At 40.8% G+C, this 23,141-nt stretch overlaps 1 protein-coding gene across 6 annotated transcripts in view; it reads right to left on the bottom strand.

Annotated features, from left to right (window-relative positions):
• The window catches only part of LOC122554926 (sodium channel protein 1 brain-like), a 159,199-nt gene that overhangs the window by 6,876 nt on the left and 129,182 nt on the right, over positions 1-23,141 (bottom strand). For 5 of the 6 annotated variants that reach the window (XM_087989221.1, XM_087989215.1, XM_087989229.1 and 2 more), the window contains one exon: positions 4,461-4,731. The exons of the other annotated variant lie outside the window; for it this stretch is intronic. In XM_087989221.1, coding sequence (XP_087845347.1) covers positions 4,461-4,731 — 271 coding nt within the window. The remainder of the gene's footprint in view (positions 1-4,460; positions 4,732-23,141) is intronic. 6 annotated transcript variants of the gene reach the window in all.

Below are 23,141 nucleotides of genomic sequence, written 5' to 3' on the forward strand. Positions count from 1 at the left end.
AATAATCACACAACACCAGGTTATAGTCCAACAGTTTTATTTGGAAGCACTACTTTCAGAGCACTGTTCCTTCATCAGGTGATTGTGGAGAATAAGATTGTAAGGCACAAAATTTAGAGCAAAGGTTTCCAGCGTGATGTAACTGAAATTATATATTGAAAAAAGACCTGAATTGTTTGTTCAATCACTCATCTTTTAGAATGACCATGTTGGTATCAATTCTTTCATATGTAAACCACAAAACCTTTTAAAAAGTTATGTAACTTTTAAAAAGTTACTTTTGTAACTTGTAATGTAACTTGGGAGACTTAAACAATTCAGATCTTTTTCAATATATAATTTCAGTTACATCACACTGGAAACTTTTGCTATAAATTCTGTGTCTTATAATCTTATTCTCCACAATCACATTTTGAAGGAGCAGCCCTCCGAAAGCTAGTGCTTCCAAATAAACCTGTTGGACTATAACCTGGTGTTGTGTGATTCTTTACATTCTAGAGGCATAAGCCATCAAAAGGTATTAAAATGAAATTTAGGCAGAGTTACATATGAATTTTTAAAAGTCTTTCATGGCATATGGATGTTGCTGGCTAAGCCTTCATTTATTGTCCATCACTTGTTGATCTGAAGAAGATGGTGGTGAGCTGCCTTCTTGAACATTTGCAATCCTTTGTCTCTTTTGTTTTTAGGAAGGATTTGATCCAGGATTTTGACTCGTGACAGTCAAGAAATTATGATGTCATTCCAAATCAGGAGAGTATGTTGCCTTAGAGGTGAACTTGCAAGTGGTATTGTTCCCATGCATCCAATGCCCTTGTTCTTCCAGGTGCTAGAGGGTGCAGGTTTGGAAGGTTGTGTCAGACAAGTCTTGATAAGTTACTGCAGAGCATCTTGTCGATGGAACGTACTGCTGCCACCGACACATAAGTGGTGAAGGAAAGAAATTTTCAGGTTGGCAAATTGGTTACCAATCAAACTGACTACTTTGTCCCGGTTGGCATCGAGGATTTTGTGTATGACTGGAGTTGCACTCATTCAGGCCATTCTTGACACTCTTGACTTCTACCTCCTGGATGTGGACAGGCTTTTGGCAGTCAAGCAAATAAAATTTCATCCTGAAAAGTGTGAGGTGTTGCATTTTAAGAGAAATACCAAGGCAATGGTGTGCACACTTTAAGTATCAGGGGTCAGAAAGTACTTGGTGAGCAAATGTGTAGATCTGAAACTCAATGCCTGAAAAGGTATTAGAGGGAGCCATCACTGTATTTTAAGAAGTATTTTGACAAGATGAGTGCTTGAAACAACATAGCATGTAAAACTTTGTGTCAAGTGCTATAAAAGTAGATAGATTCTTGATGACAGGTGTGGACACAGTGGGCTGAAGGGTTACTTTTAATGCTGATAAACTATGACACCATGTTTTCTGACCTTATGGTGGAGGGAAAGCCATTGATGGCGCAGGTGAAGATGGTTGAGGTTGGGACATTATCCTGAGGAACTCCTGCGGAGATGTTCTGGAGCTGAGATGACTGACCTCCAAAAACTGCAATCATCTTCCTTTGTGCTCGATATGACTCCAACCAGTACAGAGTTTCCCTCTGATTCCCATTGATCCAGTTTTGCCGGGTTACTAGATGCCATACTCACTGAAATTCTGCTTTGTTAGTAAGGACGAGCACTCTTATCTCCCTTCTGGAGTGCAGCACTTTTGTCCATGTTTCAAGCAGGGCTCGAATGAAGTCAGGAGCTGATGGTCCAGCATGAGCATCAATGAGCAGATAATTCCTTTCTAAGTGCTGTCTCATAGCATTGTCAATTACCCCATCCATCACTTTGCTGATGATGGAGAGTAGGTGGATCGGGACGAAATTGGCTGGAGTAGATTTGTCCTACGTTTTGCACTGGTCATATCTGACCAATTTTCAACATTGTTTGGGAAATGCAGATGTTGTAACTGTGATGGAACACTTCGCCAGGGGCTTGGCTAATTCTAAAGCACAAGCCTTCAGTATTATTGCTTGACTGTTGTGAAGTCATATTTAAGTTTTTGCCGGCCTTCAGCCTTTTCTTAATATCACATGAAGTGAATCCAATTGTTTGAAGAGTGGAATCGGTGATCCTGAAGACCTTCGGATGAATCATCCAGTCAGCATTGCTGGCTGACGATGTACGCAAATATTTCAGTCTAGGCTTTTACACTGATGCTCTGCACCCCACCCTGCTCCACGCCCCACACACACACACACACACACACCCCTATCATTGAGGATGGGGTTATTTGTGAAGCCTTCACTTCCTGATAACAGTTACATTGCTCACTACCTTGCACAACTAGATGTGGCAGGACATCAGAGCTTACATCTAATCTGTTGTTTGTCGGGTCACTTAGTCCGGTCTATTACATGCTGTTTTCACTTTTTGACATGTAAGTAGTCCTGAGTTGTAGCTTCAACAGGTTGACACCATGTTTTTAGGTGTACCTGCTGCTGCTGCTGCAAAGCTATCAGGCACTCTGCATTGAAAAAAGATTGATTTTCTAGCTGATCATAGTGATAGCATGGCAGATATGAAGGCCATGAATTTGCAGATTATACAATTTTGATGCAGCCCACAGCACTTTATCCAGGTACTGAGTTGCTAGATCTATTTGAACTGTTTGAAGTAGATAATTCCCCCTTGCTGGATCCCTTACTACTTGCCACAGACCCTGTCTAGCTGCTAAGATGTTCAGTCCCACTGAGCCACATTCAGTGATGGAATTTTAAATCCTGCATGCAGAGTACATTCTGAGACATACCCTCCCAGTGCTTCTTCCATGTGATGGAGCACTGTTTTGTCATCTCAGGAAGTGGGTGGAGATAGGTTGTAATCAGCAGGGGGTTTCCTTGTGCATGTTTGACCTGGTGCCACAAGATTTTGTGGGATCTTAGTCATTGTTGAGACCTCTGTGACAACTTTCTCCATTGTGTTGCAACCTCTGAGAGGGCAGAACAGTGTTGGCAGTGTCTGAGGTATGACTCTGAGTATGTTTTTACTCGGCAGTTGCTTGATTTGTCTTTGGAATGGTTCTCTCAATTTTGGCATGAGCCTCCAACATGTTGACAAGAAGAACCTTGCAGAATTATCAGGAATGGTTTCCCAATGTCATTTCCAGCAACTAGGTTGATGCCAGGTAGTCCCTCCAGTGTCACTCCTTTCTGTTTTTAGCAGTCTAGTGCAACTCAGTGACTTGCTAGGCCATTTCATGCAACAGCTAAGAGCCAATCACACTGCTGTAGGTCTGGAGTCATATGTAACCCAAGCCAAGTAAGGACAGCAGATTTTCTTGCCCAAACAGACTTTAATGAACCATCTAGATTCTTACAACAATTGACAGTGGTTACATGTTCACAATTAGGTCAGCTTTTAATTCCAGATATTATTGAATTCAAATTTCATCGTCTGCCATAGCAGAATTCAAGTGATAACTGCAAATCATTAGATGGGGTTCTTTATTATGACACCAGTGACATCACTGCTATGCCACTGCCCAACCATTTTAACCAATGGGCAGGAAATCAGACTGGTGTTACAATCTATTTTGAATCTATGCTCCCAATGAGCTAGACCCCTAGTGAGAGGAAAATATAAATATGACCTTTGTAGGGTTGCATATTTATGTTTTAGAAATGAACATAAGTTCTTTCCTGAGTAAAATTTCCTTTGATATAGAAACATCCATTATTCTTCATGTAAAACAAAGATAACAATTTTCAAAGAAACAACCATGGTTCATTACTTGTGCATTTTTGGAATATAGGCTGAACAAAGACCACAAGGCAAAAAACCCAAAAGATATTGTGTACAGACAGCTCATCCCAAGAATAAATAATACCAGTCACTGAAATATTGAAAACATCACTTTACACATTGCAAAATGTGCAATGCATGTTATGGGGATACTCAATGCAAGATTTCAAAACATACTTTTTTCAGTATTGTAAGGAAAGAACGTTTTACATAAGAAATTAGCAAATACCTGATAGAATTGTATAAAAACAGAAAATGCTTTTCTGAAGCATCATACTGGAATTGAAAAATTGTCTCTGATTTTCACTCTCCAAAAATGTTGTTAGACCTGTTGAGTTTTCCCAGTACTTTCGGTTTTTATTTTAGATCTCAACCATCCACTTTTATAACAAAGATTGAATGGTCTTCTTTACCCCACCATCATAAGGAAAATGAAAGTTTTAACCATTTTAAAAGTTATGAAAAAAATCTTAAAATGTATCTTAGTGTATTTAATATCAATGAGAAGGATCTCCATGAATTTAATTTAATTTGTTTCTTGGATGATTGACTTGGTGTTGTACCTGAGCATTTCTCCACAAAGTTATTTTTACTTCCCTCTGTTGAACAACATCTCCCTAAAAAAGTGATTTTTATTAAATCAGAAAGAACAGAAGTAAAATGCGACTTACCTACAAGGGAAAGAACGACGACTAGAAAATCAAAGATATTCCAAGCTTGAGTGAAATAGTATTGGCGTTGGCCTAACAGTTTTAAAATTGCTTCAACTGTAAATAGAGCTGCAAATATTACATTGAACCAATTTAAAACTAAGGCAAATCTTTTTGTCTGTCCATAATGATCACATGCCATCACCAGCACATTCAATGTTATTAAGAAAATGGTGAATGGTTCAAACCATCTATGGCTCACTAACTTGTAGAACTTGTAAAGAATCACATTCTAGGGAAGAGAAATGAAGAATTAGGAAAATAAATCATAGGAATCTCAGTCACATATTTAGAAGAATCTTTGGCTCTAATAATTGCAATTTAATTAAGATTTACAAATACAAGAACAAGAACTTAGAAAGACAACCAAAATGAAACAATGCAGGTTAAATTCCATATTTGTTTCTGCTTTCTTTTGTTTGATATTGTGTAGATAAATATAACTATTCATACATTCATGTACGCAATGGTCAAAAGCAAGTTCCTAGCTCATTGACTGCTGATAGTTCACTTTGAGCAATTTTCTTGTCATTTTTTGTCAGTAGTAGTTTGCCATTGCCTTCCACTCCCAAGGGAATGGTGATGCGGCAGGTCACCAAGTTTAACTTATCCAGAACAGGAGACAGATGTTACATAGTATTCACGTCAGCTAATATTAAGGTACGGTGCAGCCACTGTACTGTGGTAACATCCATTCTTCTTTATTCACTTGTGCTGAGGAAGTGAGCAATCTGAATATTGTAACATGCAATGAAAAGTGTTCCATTGATGGTTGCTGCATTCATAGATTCATAGAATCATATAGTACAGAAGAGGCCCTTTGGCCCATATATGCTTACACCTGCATTAGTTCCACTTTCACACATTAGGCCTATACCCCTGAATGTTATGTCACTTCAAGTGCTCATCCAAATACTTTTTAAAGGTTGTGAGGTTTACTGCCTCATCTACCATCCCAGGTAGTGCAGTTCCAGGCTCCCCTACACTCTGGGTGAAAATAGTTTTCCTCAAATCCCTCTCAACCTTCAGTCTTTTACTTTTCACCCTTGTTATTGACCCTTCCTAAATTCCCTGTCCATACCTCTCAATTGAGTCATAGAGTCAGATATACAGCACGGAAACAGAACCTTTGATCAGAACAACAGAACCAACTCACCCATGCTCCCCAGATATCCCAACCTAATCTAGTCCCATTTGCCAGCACGTGGCCCATATCCCTCTAAACCCTTCCTATTCATTTCCCATCCAGATGCCTTTTAAATGTTGCAATTGTACCAGTCTCTACCACGTGCTCTGGCAGCTCATTCCATGTACACACCAAATTCTGCTTGAAAAGGTTGCCCCTTTTAAAAGGTCCCTTTTAAATCTCTCCTCTCACCCTAAACTCCCCCACCGCAGGGAAAAGACCTTGTTTATTTATCCTATCCTTGCCCCTCATGATTTTTTAAACCTCTGTAAGGTCTGGTGGAGACTAGTACAATTGCAACATTTAAAAAGCATCTGGATGGGTATATGAATAGGAAGGGTTTGGAGGGGTATGGGCCAGGTGATGGCAGGAGGGACTAGTTTAGGTTGGGATATCTGGTTGGCATGGAAGAGTTGGATGGAAGGGTCTGTTTCCATGCTGTACATCTCTATGACTCTATGACTCTAAGACTCTAAGGTCACTCCTCTGCGTCCGACGCTCCAGGGAAAACAGCCCCAGCCTATTCAGTCTTTCCCTATAAGCTCAAGCCCTCCAATTCTGGCAATCATATCCAATCTTATATACCTTAATCAGGTTCTCCCCCCACCAACCTTCTCTACACAAAAGAAAACAACCTGAGCTCATCCAGCCTCTCTTCTTAGATAAAATTTTCCAAGCCAGGCAACATGCTGGTGAATTTCCTCTGAAATCTGTCCAGTGCAATCACATCCTTCCTGTCGTGTGGTGGCTAGAAATACACACTGTACACCAGCTGTGATCTCACCAAAGTTCTGTAGTTTAGAGGGTTTGTTGCCAGAAGATTGAGCAAGTTTCTTGCTGTATTTACCAAACTCACCTGATTAAATTACTTACCACACCCCTGTGGCAACTCTCACGTGATTTCTATTCTAGCTTATGCATCATTCCCATACACCAATCACTAGATATCTGCTGAAAGACCATACCCTTCTCATTTGGACCATGTTCAAAAGGCCATTGTGCACCTGGGTGAACACTAGCATTGCACAGCTGTATTGTTCACAACAGGCAGAGTCAGGCATGATGGTGAAAGGGAAGATGGCATCACATTTCTTTGACAGAAACTTAGAGGTCTTGGTAGACAGGGTGGCACAGTTGAGAGTTATCCTCTTTCCAGAGGACTAGCAGAGGAGGCCACACCACCAGACTCTCCCAGCTTGATTCAATATTGTTATCCAGAACGGTGCCATCTCCATGATGCAGAGAAACAGCTGGCTCTGTAGAAAGAAGGCTAATGACTTTGAGCCTTCCCTGACAAAGGACTTATGCCTGAAATGTCAATTCTCCTGCTCCTCGGATGCTGCCTGACCTGATGTGCTTTTCCAGCACCGCACTCAACACTGATCTCCAGCATCTGCAGTCCTCACTTTGTCCCAATGACCCTGAAGTGTTTATTTCCATGCTGTATGACTCAATGGCTCAATGACTCTCTGGTGTCCTCTGCTGTGCCAGGGTAAGCACCACAATTCCCTTTGCCATTTCACACTCACTCTACCTTTGTTATTGCACCCATCTCCCACCAAGGCTCATTCTCTGCCATCAAACCATCACTTGTACCAACTTTCCTCACTTATTCTTGTTGCCTCCCAACCTTCACACCACTAATGTTGTATGGCCTTTGTGTCAGGTCTTCAGAACACATAACCAACTTTTCCCAAATACTCCAACACAAACAATTTTGCCAATCACTATTATCCCTCTCATTCCCTTACTTTCTGTCATTAAAGGTGAAGACAACAAGGACAAGGTAAAGTGGGTATGGATTGAGCTGCTGCCCGACATCTGGCTTCTTAATTCCTATAAGGAGGGAGTCCTTGCTCTCACAGGAGAATGCTGGGACCATTTCTGTGGGGATGCCAACACATCCACATCCCTCCAAACCTTTTTATCTCATTGCCACTCTCCTGTTAACCACACTCTCATTCTCAAACATTACGCATCATCATAAACTACTGGCCATGAAGCCTTCCCTCACTTGTATCTTTTAGCTTTCTCCAGCCTCCTACTCATTACTTTTTGTGGAGAAACAGTTGATTCCCCCAGAAGTGGCCATCTTGACCTCTGAGGACAAGAGTACTGAAGCCTCAGAGCAAACATCATCTAAGCTACCTCCTGCCACTCCAACAACCCAGATAATTTGAGAATTGTGGACAGAGAGCGCGTTCATACATAATCTGGCCATGGAAAAATTTGCCCCAGGCTACTATCATTCAGAGGTCTGCTGGAAACCAGACACTGGCTCAATCCCCATCAGAAAAGGGCCCTGTGGTTTTGGCAATCAATGACTTCATCCAAATCCACAAGGAGGAGCAGCAGTGGCAAAAAGACATCCGAGATGTAATGACCCTCATTGCCCTGAAGCTGTAGCAGTGCAGTGACAGTACAATTGACTGACTGGTGGCTGCCCTGGAGAACTAGGACTCGTTCCTCAGGGACTGCTGGAGATGTACACAAACATTCACTCCATTGCCCCAGCCTTCAGGCTTGCAACGTGGCAGGGGATTGTGATGGTTGTCATGCTGCTGCTGCAGGTGGTCGACAGGCACCTTTTCTCTAATTTTCTTACTGGCTACGTGGGCCTCCAAGGTCTGTACATTGCAGTAACTTCCAGAACCAGACATCAATGCTGCAATCCATGAAAACTTCCAAAGAGAGACCCATTTACTTTGTTCTGACTGTTAATTGGTCAACACTGACCACTAACTGGATCAGCCTAATCACCAACATAGGCTGTAAGACTCAGGCTGAGGGGATTGGTTAGCTGAGTAGGCTGGACAGCTGGTTTGTATTGTTAATTGATGCCAACAGCATGAGTTTTATTCCCACACTGACAGAGATTACCATGAAGGAATCTCTCTTGCCCGATGACCCCAGGTTAAACCATCAATAATTGTCTCTCTCCTGAGAGAACAGCCTTACGTCTACTAAGGCTATGGTGGCTATAGCTTTACCTTGTTGAAGTAAGTTGAGTCTGTTTACTTTGTGACTAGCATCTTACAAGTACCCCTATATTATCCACCAAAGTCAATCTGCCATTAAATAATTCAACATGAATATGATGAATTAGTACGGCTTTGATAATGCTCATGAAAATTTCCAGTGAGGTCAAGAGATGAAGATTTGGGATCACCAGCTCACTCTTTGCTGAGTCAGCAACAATTGCTGAGGAGGCAGAAGTGGACCTTACAGAATACAAAGCTATTATTCTCCATCCTGTGACCTGTACTACCAAGAAACAAAAGAGTAGCGAGGATTGTTGGAACAACATTCCTTCTGAAAGCCTTGTCAAAATGATTGGTTTTAAGAAGAGTCTTAAATGGGTAAAGGGAGGTTGAGAGGTTGGGTGGTTTGGGGAGGGAATCACACATCTTGGTCAACTTAAAAAAAAAGTTAATTCAACTGTAATTAACTGTAAAGATACACTGGCATATGTTGTCTTGTTTTTGCTGAAAAGGGCCATTTTCCTGCGGGAAATATCCTAAGGGGAAGATAAGGCAATTGTGGCTGATGAGGGAAGTCAAGGACATCATCAAAGCAAAGGGAAAAATATACAATTGGGTGAAGGTTAGTGGGAAGCCAGAGGATTGGGAAGCCATGATAAAAAACAGTAAAGGAAAACACAAAAAGCAACAAAGGGGGAGAAGTTGAAATATGAGGGTAAGCTCACACATATATAAAAGAAAATTGCAAGATATTTAAAAAGTAAGAGAGAGGCATTGCGCCACTGGAAGATGAAACTGAAGAAGTAGTAATGTGGAACAAATAAAAGTCTGAGCAATTGAATAGGTACTTTTATCAGTTTTTACTGTGGAAGACACCAGCAGCGTTTGAGAACTTCAAGAGAGTTAGTAGGCAGAGGTGAGTGGCCATCGCTAAGGAGAAGGTGATGGTTAAGCTGAAAAGTCTGAAGGTGGATAAATCACATGGATTGGATGGACTACACCCCAGAATTCTAGAGAAGATTGCTGAGGAGAGTGTAAAGGCTTTGGTGGTGATCTTTCAGGAATCACTGGAGTCAGGAAAGGTCCTGGGGATTGGAACGACTAATGTAAAATCCCTGTTTAAGAAGGGAGGGAAGCAGAAGACAGGAAGCTATAGGCCAGTCAGTCTGACCTTAGTTGTTGGTACAGTTTTAGAGTCCATTAATAAGGATGAGATTGCAAAGTACTTGGATGTGCAAAATAACATAGGGCTGAGTCAACAAAACTTTGTCAAGAGGAGGTCATAGAATCATAAGATGCCTGACAGTTCTGTTAGAATTCTTTGAGGAGATAACAAGTTGGACAACTTGTTCAGTGGATTTCATTGTCACAGAGTCACAGTCATAGAGATGTACAGCATGGAAACAGACTCTTCGGTCCAACCCGTCCATGCCAGCCAGATATCCCAACCCAATCTAGTCCTACCTGCCTGCATCTGGCCAATATCACTCCAAACCCTACCTATTCATATACCCTGAACTGTTTGGATATCCAGAAGGTATTTGACAAGATGCTGTACATTTGGCAGCTGAACAAGGTAAGAGCATATGGCATTAGGGGCAAGGTACTGCATACAATAAAGAATTGGCTGACTGGCAGAATACAAAGAGTTGGGATAAAGGAGACTTCAGGTTGGTAGTTGGTGACTAATGTAGTTCTGCAGACAGTAGTATTGGGACCACAACTATTCACGTTAGACATTAACAATCTGGACAAAGGAACTGAGGGCATTGTTGCTAAGTCTGCAGATGACACACAAATAGGTGATGAGCTAGGTAGTGTTGAGTCTGTGGAAAAGCTGCAGAAGGACTTCGACAGGTGAGGACAGTGTGCAAAGAATTGGCAGCTGGAATACAATGTGGCAAAGTGTGAAGTTATGCACTTTGGTAAGAAGTATAGAGGGGTTGACTATTTTTGAAATGGGGAAAGGCTTCAGAAATCTGAAGCACAAAAGGTCTTAGGAGATCTCGTTCAGGATTCTCTTAAGGTTAACCTGCAGATTGAATTGGCGGTTAGAAATGCACATGAGGCGTCAGCATTCATTTCAAGAGGACTAGAATACAAGAACAGAGATGTACTGCTGAGGCTGTATAAGGCTCTGGTCAGACCGCATTTGGAATATTGTGAGCAATTTTGGGCCTTGTATCTAAGGAACGATATGTTGATATTGGAGGGAGTCCAGAGGAGATTTAGAAGAATGATCCTGGGGATGAAGAGCTTGTCATATGATGAGCAGTTGAGGACTCTGGGGCTATAGTCAATGTTTTGAAGGATAACTGGGGGATCTCAAAGAAACTTACCAGATATTGAGAGGCCTGAATAGAGTGGATGTGGAGAAGATGTTTCCACTCATAGGAGAAACTAGGATCTGAGGGCCCAGCCTCTGAGTAAAGGGACAACCTTTTTGAACTGAGATGAGGATGACTTTCTTCAGCCAGAGGATGGTGAATCTGTGGAACTCATTGCTGCAGAGGGCTGTGGTTACAAAGTCATTCAGTGTATTTAAGACAGAGATACATAGGTTGTTGATTAGTAAGGAGATCAGGAGCTACAGGGAGATGGTGGGAGAACGAGGTTGAGAAACATATCAGCCATGACCGAGTGGCGGAGCAGACTCATTGAATTGAATGGCCTAGTTCTGTTCCTATACCTTATGGCCTTATGGAATCCTCACACATGATGACAATTGAATTTATCAATTTTTGATGATAATTGTTGTCCTATTTAGCGCAATTTCAAAGGCACAGGACCAGACAAAACTGGAGGGGTGTCACAAATGTTTGAAGGTGTTAGGGTAAGTTGAGAAGGTTGTTAAAATGATATGCAAAGTGTAGGAGCCTTGGCGTTTTTAAGTGAGCAAAGAGTACAAAAGTAAGGAGCTTGCTAAATCTTTATAAAGCATTGTTTTGTACTCTTAAAGGTAGAATTGTGCAGCTGAATTAGGATTAACTTTTGTCACAGATAGAATCAAGATAATTTTTAAATCCGAAATCTTTCTCCTGGGGAAGTTGCTTAAAGTTAAGATTTTTCATGTGGGTGAATCATAATTGGCATGTAAAGAGGTTACCTGTCCAGTTAAGGGTGATGGTCAGGTTCTCAATGTTGGAGAGTCAATTAGAGACTCCCTAGCCTCAGAGAGCCACCTTTATTGCTTCAGCCTATTGTTCTTGAACTACTGATTTCCTTGGGATGTAGTGATACCCACAGAGCCATCAGGGAGGCCGTTCCAAGATTTTTACCCAGCACCATGAACAAACAGCAATATTTTTCTCAGTATGGATGATGACGGGAACTTGCTGGTGATGCTGTTCCCAAGTGTTTGCTGTCAATGTTCTTCTGAATGTTTGTGGCCATGGTTTGGAAGAAGTTGTGTTGGAAGCCTTAGTGAATTTTATGTCTTGTAGATGCTGCACTCTGCTGCCACTGTGCGTCAGTGGTAGAGGGAAATAATATTAATAGATGTGATGTTAATCAAGTGGGCTGCTGTGTCCTGGGTGGTGAGTATTGTTGGTGCTGCACCCATCCAGGAAAGCGGAAAGTATGTCTTTATTTTAATTATTCATGGAATGAGGGCCTTACTGCTTAGGGCAGTATTTATTGCCCATCCCTAATTGCACAGAGGGCAATTAAGAGTTAATCACATTGTTGTGGGGCTGGAGTCACATGTTGGCCAGGTAAGGATGTTAGTTTTCTTCCCTAAATGGATCAGATGGGTTTTCCCATAATGATCAGTAATGGATTCATTAGATGTTTCATTCCAGATTTTTATTGAATTCAATTCTACCATCTATTATAGCGGATTTGAACCCAGGTCTCCAGAAAAACTTTATCTGGGTCTCTGGATTAATAGTCTAGCATTAACATCACTGGGCAATCACTCCCCCACCCCACCCCTATTATATTGATTTTTATATTGTGGATGGGGGATAATGTTTGGGAGTCAGGCAGTGAGTTTGTCACTGCAGGATTCCTAGCTTCTGACTTGCCCTTGGGGCTACAATATCTATATGGTTATACCAGTTCAATTTCTGATCAATGCTAACCCCTAGGATATTGATCGTGGGGGATTTAACGATGGTGAAGCTATCGAATGTGTAGGGGTTTGCAGATGGGATGTATGAGTTGCAGAAAGTTTGGTTGTTTGGGGTTATGAAGAGCAATCGGGTGATATGGTAGATTCGACTCTTGCATAGCAGGGAAAGACATTGAGAAAGTCTTTTAAGGTCCTTTGGCCACAGATCCATTGGAGCTTAGATCAATTTGGATGATTTTGTTTTTCTGTTATATAGTTTTATGTTGATATCAAGCTACGATTGATTTAAATTGAAGTAAATCATGCTGTATCACTGATGTACAAATGGAAAAGTTAAGGTTTTTTGGACCTCTCACCAAGATCTAGTCAAGCCTTACAATGGCTGCTAATGCCAGATAAATAATAATCATTCACAATATATTCACGCATGGTACAAAGCACAATCTTAGGCTTCTTCAGAAGAGGTCACTTACAGACAAATTGAGAGTAATTTAAGCTGAAAACATCTAAGCATTTGATTATTACCAGACGCTAAGGATAGAACACTGAAAAACCTTGATGTATAGTCAAATGTGCTCAAGTTGAGTTAAAACCGAGCCAATAATTTGGTTAGGTTAACCTTCTCTGACTTCAAGTAATGTCATTCAGAAATGGAAAATCTGAAATAATACTAGAAACTGTGAGAAATATTTTACGTTTTCTGATTTATTTCAGATTTTCACCATCTGTCATATGTAGCTTGTCCATCTAATAGACAATCTTATTTTACACCCTGCCACTTTTTCATGCAATGAATGTGAGCAACTGGTATAGCAATTCAGACTTTAAGAAATAATTTTGTATTCAAAGCTGTATAAATTGTTTAAAATAGTGTCAAAACTCTTCACTGTAGTATCAATGTGAACATAATTTCCATAGTCAGTTATGAGTAAAATGCTTTTCTGCATGATGTTCATAATAATGGCCTGGAATTCCAAACAAAACTCCATTAAGCCTCAAAGCTTGTGGAGTCACATTAATATGTGAGAACGTTTTGCTTAATAATGAGCAATGGACACAGGATTTGCTGGAAGCAGGGTGGAGGAATAATACAGTTGTAGAGATTTTTTCAAAGGATCTCATTTAATTTTCTATATTGCGGACTCAAGCAATCAAATGTGTGTGTTGTTGACATGTGCCAAAATGTTCTGATTGTACATTTTGCCCTTTCAGCAATGGAAACTGGTATTGATAAATCAGAAAACCTGTCTTGCTCACACACATTTGCTTAATTACTCTTTCACTCCTTCTTCATTTCTCTTTCTTCATTTACTGAGTGTTGACTAGTTAATCAATTATTGCAGCACTGCTGTAAAATAAAGAAAATACTCTGATTTTAATACAACCATGGGTCTTGGAAACCAATTAGAACACTTTATTGCTATTTACTGGATAAACGAGGCAAGGAGTGGAGCTGAGTGAGAGCAGAACTGGAATCTGGAACTACTAATGGACATAGCAGAGAAGGCTATATGTTCACTACAAGATTTTAATCTCAAACAGGAAGAACTAGCTAATATGCATTAGATTTGCTGCCAAGCCATGTGGATACAGATCATTGTGGAAAACATAATTAGAGAGAGAATATTAGTTGAAATATGAGTTGAATGTGTCACAGCATGTTACTAAAGAAAAACAAATCTGGATCTGCAGGGAGAATATATGTGCAGATCAGTAGAAGTCAATAAAAGACAGCCAGAAGATTTATACAATACCAGCAGTCTTTAAAGGAATACGAGTGGAAGTTTGAATGATCAGTGGAAGTATCACTGCAACAAAAGCAGAAAGTGCTGGAGTAGCACTGGTTCACTCCTCCTTCACTTCCAACACCTCTTCACACATCCCTTCCCATGCAATTGCAGGAGGTACAATATTTGCCCAATTACCTCCTCTGTCCTGACTATTCAAGGCACCAGACACTCTTTCCAGGTGAAGCAACAATTTACCTGCACCTTATTCAATCTAGTCCACTGTCTTTGCTGCTCACAATGTAGTTTCCTGTACGTTGGGGAATTGAAACTTAGACTGGTTGACCGCTTTGCTAAATACCTACTGTTAAATGATCCCTAGCTTCCAGTTGCCTGCCACTTCAACACAGCACTGTGTTCCTATCGCAACATTTCTGTCCCAGGTCCTGCTGCAGTTTTACAGTGAGGCTCTACGTAAGCTGGAAGAACAACATCTTTTCCTGCCTGAGGACCTTACAGCTTTCAGGGCTCAACATGAGTTTAACAATTTCAGAATGTGAACACTCTCCTCTGTGTCCACTACCATTCCCCACATACCCAAGTCCTGATTTGTAGGTTGCTCCACTCCGGTGAAACTGAGGACTGCCAATGCTGGAGATTAGAGTCAAGGGTGTGGTGCTGGAAAAGCAAGGATGCTGCCTGACCTGCTGCGCTTTTCCAAGACCACACTCTTGACTCTTGCTCCAGTACAGCCAACCCATTTTCAATCATTTACCCTTTCTGTTAGCACCTCCCTAGCATTTATCTCTTTTGGCTTATCATCAGGTATCTCTTTTTTATGCCTATCCATTTTTTCTCTCTCTCTGGATCCTGAATCCATGTATTCGCTTCCCCAATCTTGCCATCAACATAAAGGCCACCCTTTCCCAGTTATTTTCAGTTCCGATAAACAATCATTGGGGTCAAACATTAAATCTGTTTTTCTTCCGCAGATACTTCAGACTTGCTGAGCTTCTCCAGCACTTACTGGTTTTCTTTCAGATATCCAGCAACTGCAGTTCTTTGCTTTCATTGAAGTATCTTTGCAAGTTCAGTTAAATTTCATGAAATGGACAATGCCCACCCTAATGCCAAATGTGAGGTGATAAGATAAAACCATTTTGCTAAATTGTGATAAGGAAAAGAAAATTATCCTTGTGAGCCAAACAAGAACCAAAACTGCATTCATTCTGTGGAATGACAGTCTCAGAGTGAAAATGAAACAGGTAAGGATGGCAGACAGGTCATTCTGTCAATCAAATAGGACGTTAGTCAGCTAATAACTTTAGAAGGATTAGATGTCAGTAATGCAAGGATAGGGGATTGTAGAGATATCAGATGGGCAAGATGTTGGACACATGATGATTTTAAGTATACAGCAATAGCGTTGTTGTTTATTTCAAATTAATCCAATTAATGTTGTGCTGTCTTTTGGTAGGTTATAAGAAGCCAAGTACAATATTATGCAAATCTAATACAAAGTCAGTAATTACAACATCAAGCAATAGGAAAATGCCCACGAAATGTTGTGCACGAAAGATAAAGAAAAGCACCAAAATCTAGAATTCCAATTATGGAACTGTGAGAACAGCCAGTCCTTGCACATTACACATGCCAACAGTAGAGCAGATCAAAGAAATATTGTAGTCAATAAGAGCATAAAAGTGACAGAAAGGTATGTTGATACAATTAAAAACTTACAATGTGTGGCAGGAAAGCAGAGTGTGCAACTAATTCAACCAAAAGTTGTTTGAATCACAGCCAGATAATTCAGGAGAAAAGAGTTTAGATCTGCAGGAAGCAGATATTTGCAGTGCATCACAGGATAACTGAACATTTATTAAATGCTTGCACCTTTATAAATGACTGGAATAGAGCTTTCTTTTCAAGCAGTAAAGCTAATCAGAATTAGTTAATCAAAAAATATTTTGAAGTTGAAGTTGAGGTTAATTGTGTCAAGTGAACAAAGTCTAACCTATAGCTAAACATATGTATGTTGTGGTAATTAATAAAATTGTTTTAATTTTATGATAAGTAAAATAAAATATCCTTATGAATCAAAGAACCTAAAGCAAATCGTAGCCGTCTGAGGATAAGAATGAGACAATTACTTATGTCAAATAGATGATGATCTGAGACAAATAAGATATTGGTTACAATTGATTACAGATACATACGCTCAACAAAAAGAATGTTATTTGCACTTTGTGCTAAAGTTCATTACATTCCAGCTAGAATGAAGAAAATTAGGTAATAAAGAAGGTGAAAGATCCAAGTCATTGGGTTAAAATTATAATAACAGTGGTTATGTTACATAATGGATGAGTGGAAAATAATGTAAAAGTTACATATTAAATATTAAACATTAAAGAAAAGCTATAGAGAAGAATATTGTCCAACATAAAGCACTGAGGACATAGCATCAAAGTTAACAATGATAACATCTCTTTGCTTGCTTGTTATAAATTCTGACCATGGAAAAGAACAACTATACTTATCAAAGTTTAACTTTTTAATCCTTTTGGCAGATATGCCCTTTGGGGCCATTTCAACTGTGGAAATTATTGAATACATCATGACACAGGTGTAGCATGACAGCAAAGGAATAAATATTGTTACAGATAATATCCTGATTTTAGGAAACAATGAAACAAATATGACCTATGATAGAAAAGGTCCTTATGCTAAACAAGAACAAGTGCTTTCCTACACTAATGTAACCCAGACACATTGAACACATACAAAAGGAATTTAAAAAAGTGAAACAATCAAATACACGGGAAAACCAAAGACCCATTTCTCTGCTGGTCTGAGTTACAGAGTGAAATAGTTGGGTAAATTTCTGCCTAACTTGTTGAATGTTGCAAAACTGTAAATAAATCTTTATGGAAAAGGCATGTCAGTACTTTTGAGGTGAAGAATATGATAGGAACTTCCATCAGTTGTACTGCTTGTGAAGGGAAATTAGCCATGAAGTATGGAATTATGATCTAATCAATGAAGTTTATTATATATGCTTTCAGTTCAAAAGAGCCAACTAATTGTTATGCTTCTTGAGTATTTATACTAAAGCAACGCAGGAATAGTTAAATTAGGAAAAGAGTCCACAGTTTTCATGAATGGATGCAAATGGATTCTATTATGCACAATTTTTGCGGGAGAATGGCCTTAAATTTCTGAAGACAATCATGAAGAAGCCAGTTCATTAAATTTTACAGGGTATATATATTGCGGAGAGAAAGTGGTCATTGCGTACTGCGATGAAAAATAGAAGTTGGGAAGCAATTTTTGAACATTTTTTTCCTGCAACTAGGTTCTCAAACCTGGATAAAGTTAAAAATCACACAACACCAGGTTATAGTCCAACAGGTTGAATTGGAAGCATTAGCTTTCGGAGCACCGCTCCTTCATCAGGTGGTTGTGGAGGAGAAAGTGAGGTCTGCAGATGCTGGAGATCAGAGCTGAAAATGTGTTGCTGGAAAAGCACAGCAGGTCAGGCAGCATCCAGGGAACAGGAGAATCGACGTTTCGGGCATAAGCCCTTCTTCAGGAATGAGGAAAGTTTGTCCAGCAGGCTAAGATAAAAGGTAGGGAGGAGGGACTTGGGGGAGGGGCGTCGGAAATGCGATAGGTGGAAAGAGGTCAAGGTGAGGGTGATAGGTCAGACTGGGGTGGGGGCGGAGAGGTCAGGAAGAAGATTGCAGGTTAGGAAGGCAGTGCTGGGTTTGATGGATTTGACTGGGTGGAGGGGAAATGAGGAAACTGGTGAAATCTGAGTTCATCCCTTGTGGTTGGAGGGTTCCTAGGCGGAAGATGAGGTGCTCTTCCTCCAACCGTTGTGTTGTCGTGGTCTGGCGATGGAGGAGTCCAAAGACCTGTATATCCTTGGTGGAGTGGGAGGGGGAGTTGAAGTGTTGAGCCACAGGGTGGTTGGGTTGGTTGGTCCGGGTGTCCCAGAGGTGTTCTCTGAAACGCTCCGCAAGTAGGTGGCCTGTCTTCCCAATATAGAGGAGGCCACATCGGGTGCAGAGGATGCAATAGATGAGCCGTGTGGAGGTGCAGGTGAATCTGTGGCGGATATGGAGGTTTCCTTTGGGGCCTTGGAGGGAGGTGAGGGGGGAGGTGTGGGCGCAAGTCTTGCACCTCCTGCGGTTGCAGGGGAAGATGCCGGGAGTGGAGGTTGGGTTGGTGGGGGGTGCGGATCTGACGAGGGAGTCACGGAGGGAGTGGTCTTTACGGAATGCTGATAGGGGAGGGGAGGGAAATATATCCTTGGTGGTGGGGTCAGTTTGGAGGTGGCGGAAATGATGGCGGATGTTGCGCTGTACATGGAGATTGGTGGGGTGGTAGGTGAGGACCAGTGGGATTCTGTCCTGGTGGCAGTTGGAGGGGCGGGACTCAAGGGCGGAGGAGCGGGAAGTGGAAGAGATGCGGTGGAGGGCATCGTCGACCACGTCGGGGGGGAAATTGTGGTCCTTGAAGAAGGAGGCCATCTGGGTTGTACGTTTTTGGAACTGGTCCTCCTGGGAGCAGATGCGGCAGAGATGAAGGAATTGGGAGAATGGGATGGCGTTTTTACAGGGGGCAGGGTGGGAGGAGGTGCAATCCAGGTAACTGTGGGAGTCGGTCGGTTTGTAATAGATGTCCGTGTTGATTCGGTCGCCTGAGATAGAAATAGAAAGGTCGAGGAAGAGGAGAGAGGAATCTGAGACTGTCCAGGTGAATTTGAGGTCGGGGTGGAAGGTGTTGGTGAAGTTGGTTGTGGAGGACACAATTGTAAGGCACAGAATTTATAGCAAAAGTTTACAGTGTGATGTAACTGAAATTATACATTGAATAATACCTTGATTATTTATTGAGTCTTTCGTCTGTTTGAATACAATGATAGTTTCACTTCTTTCATGTTTCATACCTTCAACATATTGTCTAGCTAACACCAATTGTTACAGTTAACCTGAGAATGCAACTTTTAAAAAAAAGTTCTGTGATTTACACATGAAAGAAGTGAAACTATCATTGTATTCAAACAGACGAAAGACTCAATAAATAATCAAGGTATTATTCAATGTATAATTTCAGTTACATCTCACTGTAAACTTTTGCTATAAATTCTGTGCCTTACAATTGTGTCCTCCACAACCACCTGATGAAGGAGCGGTGCTCTGAAAGCTAGTGCTTCCAATTCAACCTGTTGGACTATAACCTGGTGTTGCGTGATTTTGTTCAACACCGGTATCTCCAAATCTCAAACCTGGAAGTATGTTGGGTGCCGGTAATGGTGTGAAAATACTCTAGGAGCCAACATACAACAACCCTGAGGTCCGAAAATATTCTAATCAGGGAAAGTGGTTACAAGGGTACAGGAGTCCTTCGCTTTCGAAGTAAAGGCACATAGTAAGATAAAAGAAAGTTATGATGAATTTATACAAAGCATGAGGTTAGTCTTAGCAAGGACTATTATGCCTAATTGTAATCATCACACTGTATCAAAAAAAGGGAAGGCTTTAAAAAGAATACAGACTGGAGTATTCAGAGTTTTTCCAGGAATGAGGAACATTAGTTAAATGGATGGCTGCATTTGTTGCCTCCAGCACCTGTGTGCTACATGCTAATTTAAATCGTGCGTGCACGTGCAAACAGTTTCTGTGGGAATGCGGTCCAGGAGAGGGAGAGATTGAAAGTAGAGTTCAGAGGATGATAGGTGAAGACATATTATATTTGGAATGTCGCACAGGCATGTTCCCGAATGAGCACGTGTCTTCAGTTGCAGGTATCAACAAACACTGCCTAAATGCCTTTGGAGAAGTTAAAGTTGTTTTTCTGAGAAAAGAGGAAGTTTGAGAATTGTTCAGAATCATGCAGGGTCTGCCATTAAGAAGATTTTAAGATGGCTGACAGAAGAGCAAATAATTTAACATTATTATATACAGTGAGTGTTTAAGACTTTGAAAGCTCTGCCTGAAAATGGAAGCAGTTTCAATGATGGTTTTCAAGAGGAAATTAGATAAGCACCTGAACAGAAAAAATATTCTAGGATTATTGGAAAACGGCTGGGGAGAGGGATTAACTAAATTGGACTTACAGTGAACCAGCTTGGGTCTGAATGTTCTCCCTCTGTGTTGTAACCATCCTATGGTCCTAGCATCTGCTTTAGCAATCTGTCTCTAAATTCAGCAGGCATGATCTCACTTAGAGTATCAATGCCCCACTTAATGTTTTCAGATCTATTCTTAAAGGGAGTACTGGAAGTGACATATCAAAGGTCACTTTGATATGTCACTTCCAGTTCTTAGTTCTTAGTTCACTCTTAGTTCACTCTTTCCCAATGTTTCTTAGTTCTTAGTTCACTCTTTCCCAATGCTTTCTCCTCCTAGTTCTTCAGACTACTGCCAATCCTACTTATGCCTGGTTTGCTTTGACAAAAAAACCCCACAGCCACGATTCTAGGATTGAATAGCTGGCTTATTGGGGTAGGCCCACTAGTATTATTGCGAGACTATTAATCCAGAGACCAGGTAATGTTCTGGGGGCCTGAGTTCGAATCCCACCATGGCAGATGCTGGAATTTGAATTCAGTAATAATCTGGAATGAAGAACCTAACAATGACCGTGAAACAAATTGTCATTGAAAAAAAACGATCTGGTTCATTAAAATCCTTCAGGGAAGGAAATATGCCATCCTTACCTGGCCTGGTGTATATATAACTCCAAACCCATGACAATGTGGTTCGGACCTTCAGCCTTCCTTCAGCTCTTAATATATGCATTGACCACTACTGCCTGTTTCCTGTCACTTGGCCTTTCCATATCCATATTGCTAATGTCTCTTATCCTATGATCTCTAACTTTGGTTACAGGTCTGTTGTGTGGCAAATCACTTCTGGAAGTCCACATGCACAACATCAGCTGCATCATCCCTCGCAACACTCTCTGCTACCACTTCACAAAACTCCAGCAAGATAGTTAATGCCATTTCCTTTGAATTAGCTCTCCTTAATTAAGCAGAAATTCTCCATGTGATCATCAATTTGTCCGATATATTGTTTCTAGACGTTTCTCATCCACTGAAGTGGAACTGACTTGTAGCTGTTGAACTCATCTTTACATTCTTTCTTGTTCAAGGGTGTAACATTTGCCAGTCTCCAGCGATGGGCAGTAAATGTTGGCCAGTCAGTGATACCCACATCCATGAATAAATAATTAAAAAAAGCAATTGAATGACTGACTTTGAAAATGCCCCATTTGGTGAACTGGCACCGAACTCATAAAAGGTCAATGATTTGATGCATAATTCTGTTTCTCTCTGTGTGACCTGATCCAATCTTCCAGCATTTTCTATTTTTATTTCAGATTTCCAGCGATTGTTATATTTTGCTTTTGTTGTTAGACATAGTTGTAAATACTTTAAATCTGACATCCCAGTTGATACTTTCCAGGCAGCTAATTTTGAAAAATGTGTTTGGAATGCCGTTCTGCAACACTCAAAGAAACATTCAGTTGTTAAGGAAGTGTAATTGGCTCATTCTGGTGGTGTCAGCCAGGGTAAATCCCCATGGAGTGCACTCCCTGCCTAATCTTGATATTAATATATTTCTCCTGTTCACACACTGGATAAGAGTCTTTTTTTTCAATTAAGTCTACTGAAAAAGTTGCCAGAGTCTGAGTATGAATAATAAGCCCCTAGTGTTACCAGGTATTGTTTAATTTCGAGCTGCATCATATTTAGTTTTCTGGTTTAAGTAACTGCCGCTGGGGAAAAGCAAAGCTCAATGTATTCCTCCTTGTGAACATGAGAAAAATGGTTGATCAACTGGGCACATACAGCTGAACTGGTTGTCATGAACAATAAGCGTACTTTCTCCTCAATTGTAGCAGGCCGAAACATAACAATAAGGAAAAGATATAAGAACACTAATCAATTTCTGTTGGAAAAAATGACCGTAGATGCTGGAATCTGTATTGAAAGCAAAAAGTGTTGGCGATCATAAGAGTCATCTAGCCTTGAAACATTAGCTTGCTCTCTCTCCATGGATGCTGCCTGACCCACTGTGATCTCCAGCAAATTTTGTTTTCACTAGTCACTTGCTGGTTGATTGAGACTTTGTGAATTGGAATGCCTGGTAAAAGTGATGGTGTTGGAAATATAGGGAGCTGGAGTTGTGTCCTAGACTTCTAAAGATCATTGAAAGTTGTACAAGATTTGCAGCCTATTATAAAGGGGGCTAATGGGCCAGTAAATTAATGGGTCTGGATTTGCTGGAGTTGAATATCTCTGTAGCGATTGGAATGAGGTCATCCAGGTCGATCTCATAGAATATGAGTTCTCTGGTTGGGGCTGTTAACCTGAACCATCAGGAAGTCCTGGCTGACAGATATAAACCAGAGTGTTGCGGCTCTGTTCATTCCAGGAGCTGGCTCTGTGCTAGCTGGGTCAGTGTCCTCCAATATGCTTGTATAAACAAGGGCAACCTGGTGACAGGATATCTGCCTTCATGGAGTTATTTCAATCTCATTTTGGGTTCTATTGGTTAGGTTTTCTACCTCATCCTTCAGTCTGCTGGAACTGAGAGAGCAAAGTGCGAATCAGGGACCTTGATGATTCATGGAATCAGTATTTTATTTCCTTAACAAATGTGA

Source organism: Chiloscyllium plagiosum, unplaced genomic scaffold, assembly GCF_037043375.1.
Source record: "Chiloscyllium plagiosum isolate Xiang-an unplaced genomic scaffold, Cpla_swu_hap1 HiC_scaffold_1, whole genome shotgun sequence".
Taxonomy (NCBI): Eukaryota; Metazoa; Chordata; class Chondrichthyes; order Orectolobiformes; family Hemiscylliidae; genus Chiloscyllium; species Chiloscyllium plagiosum.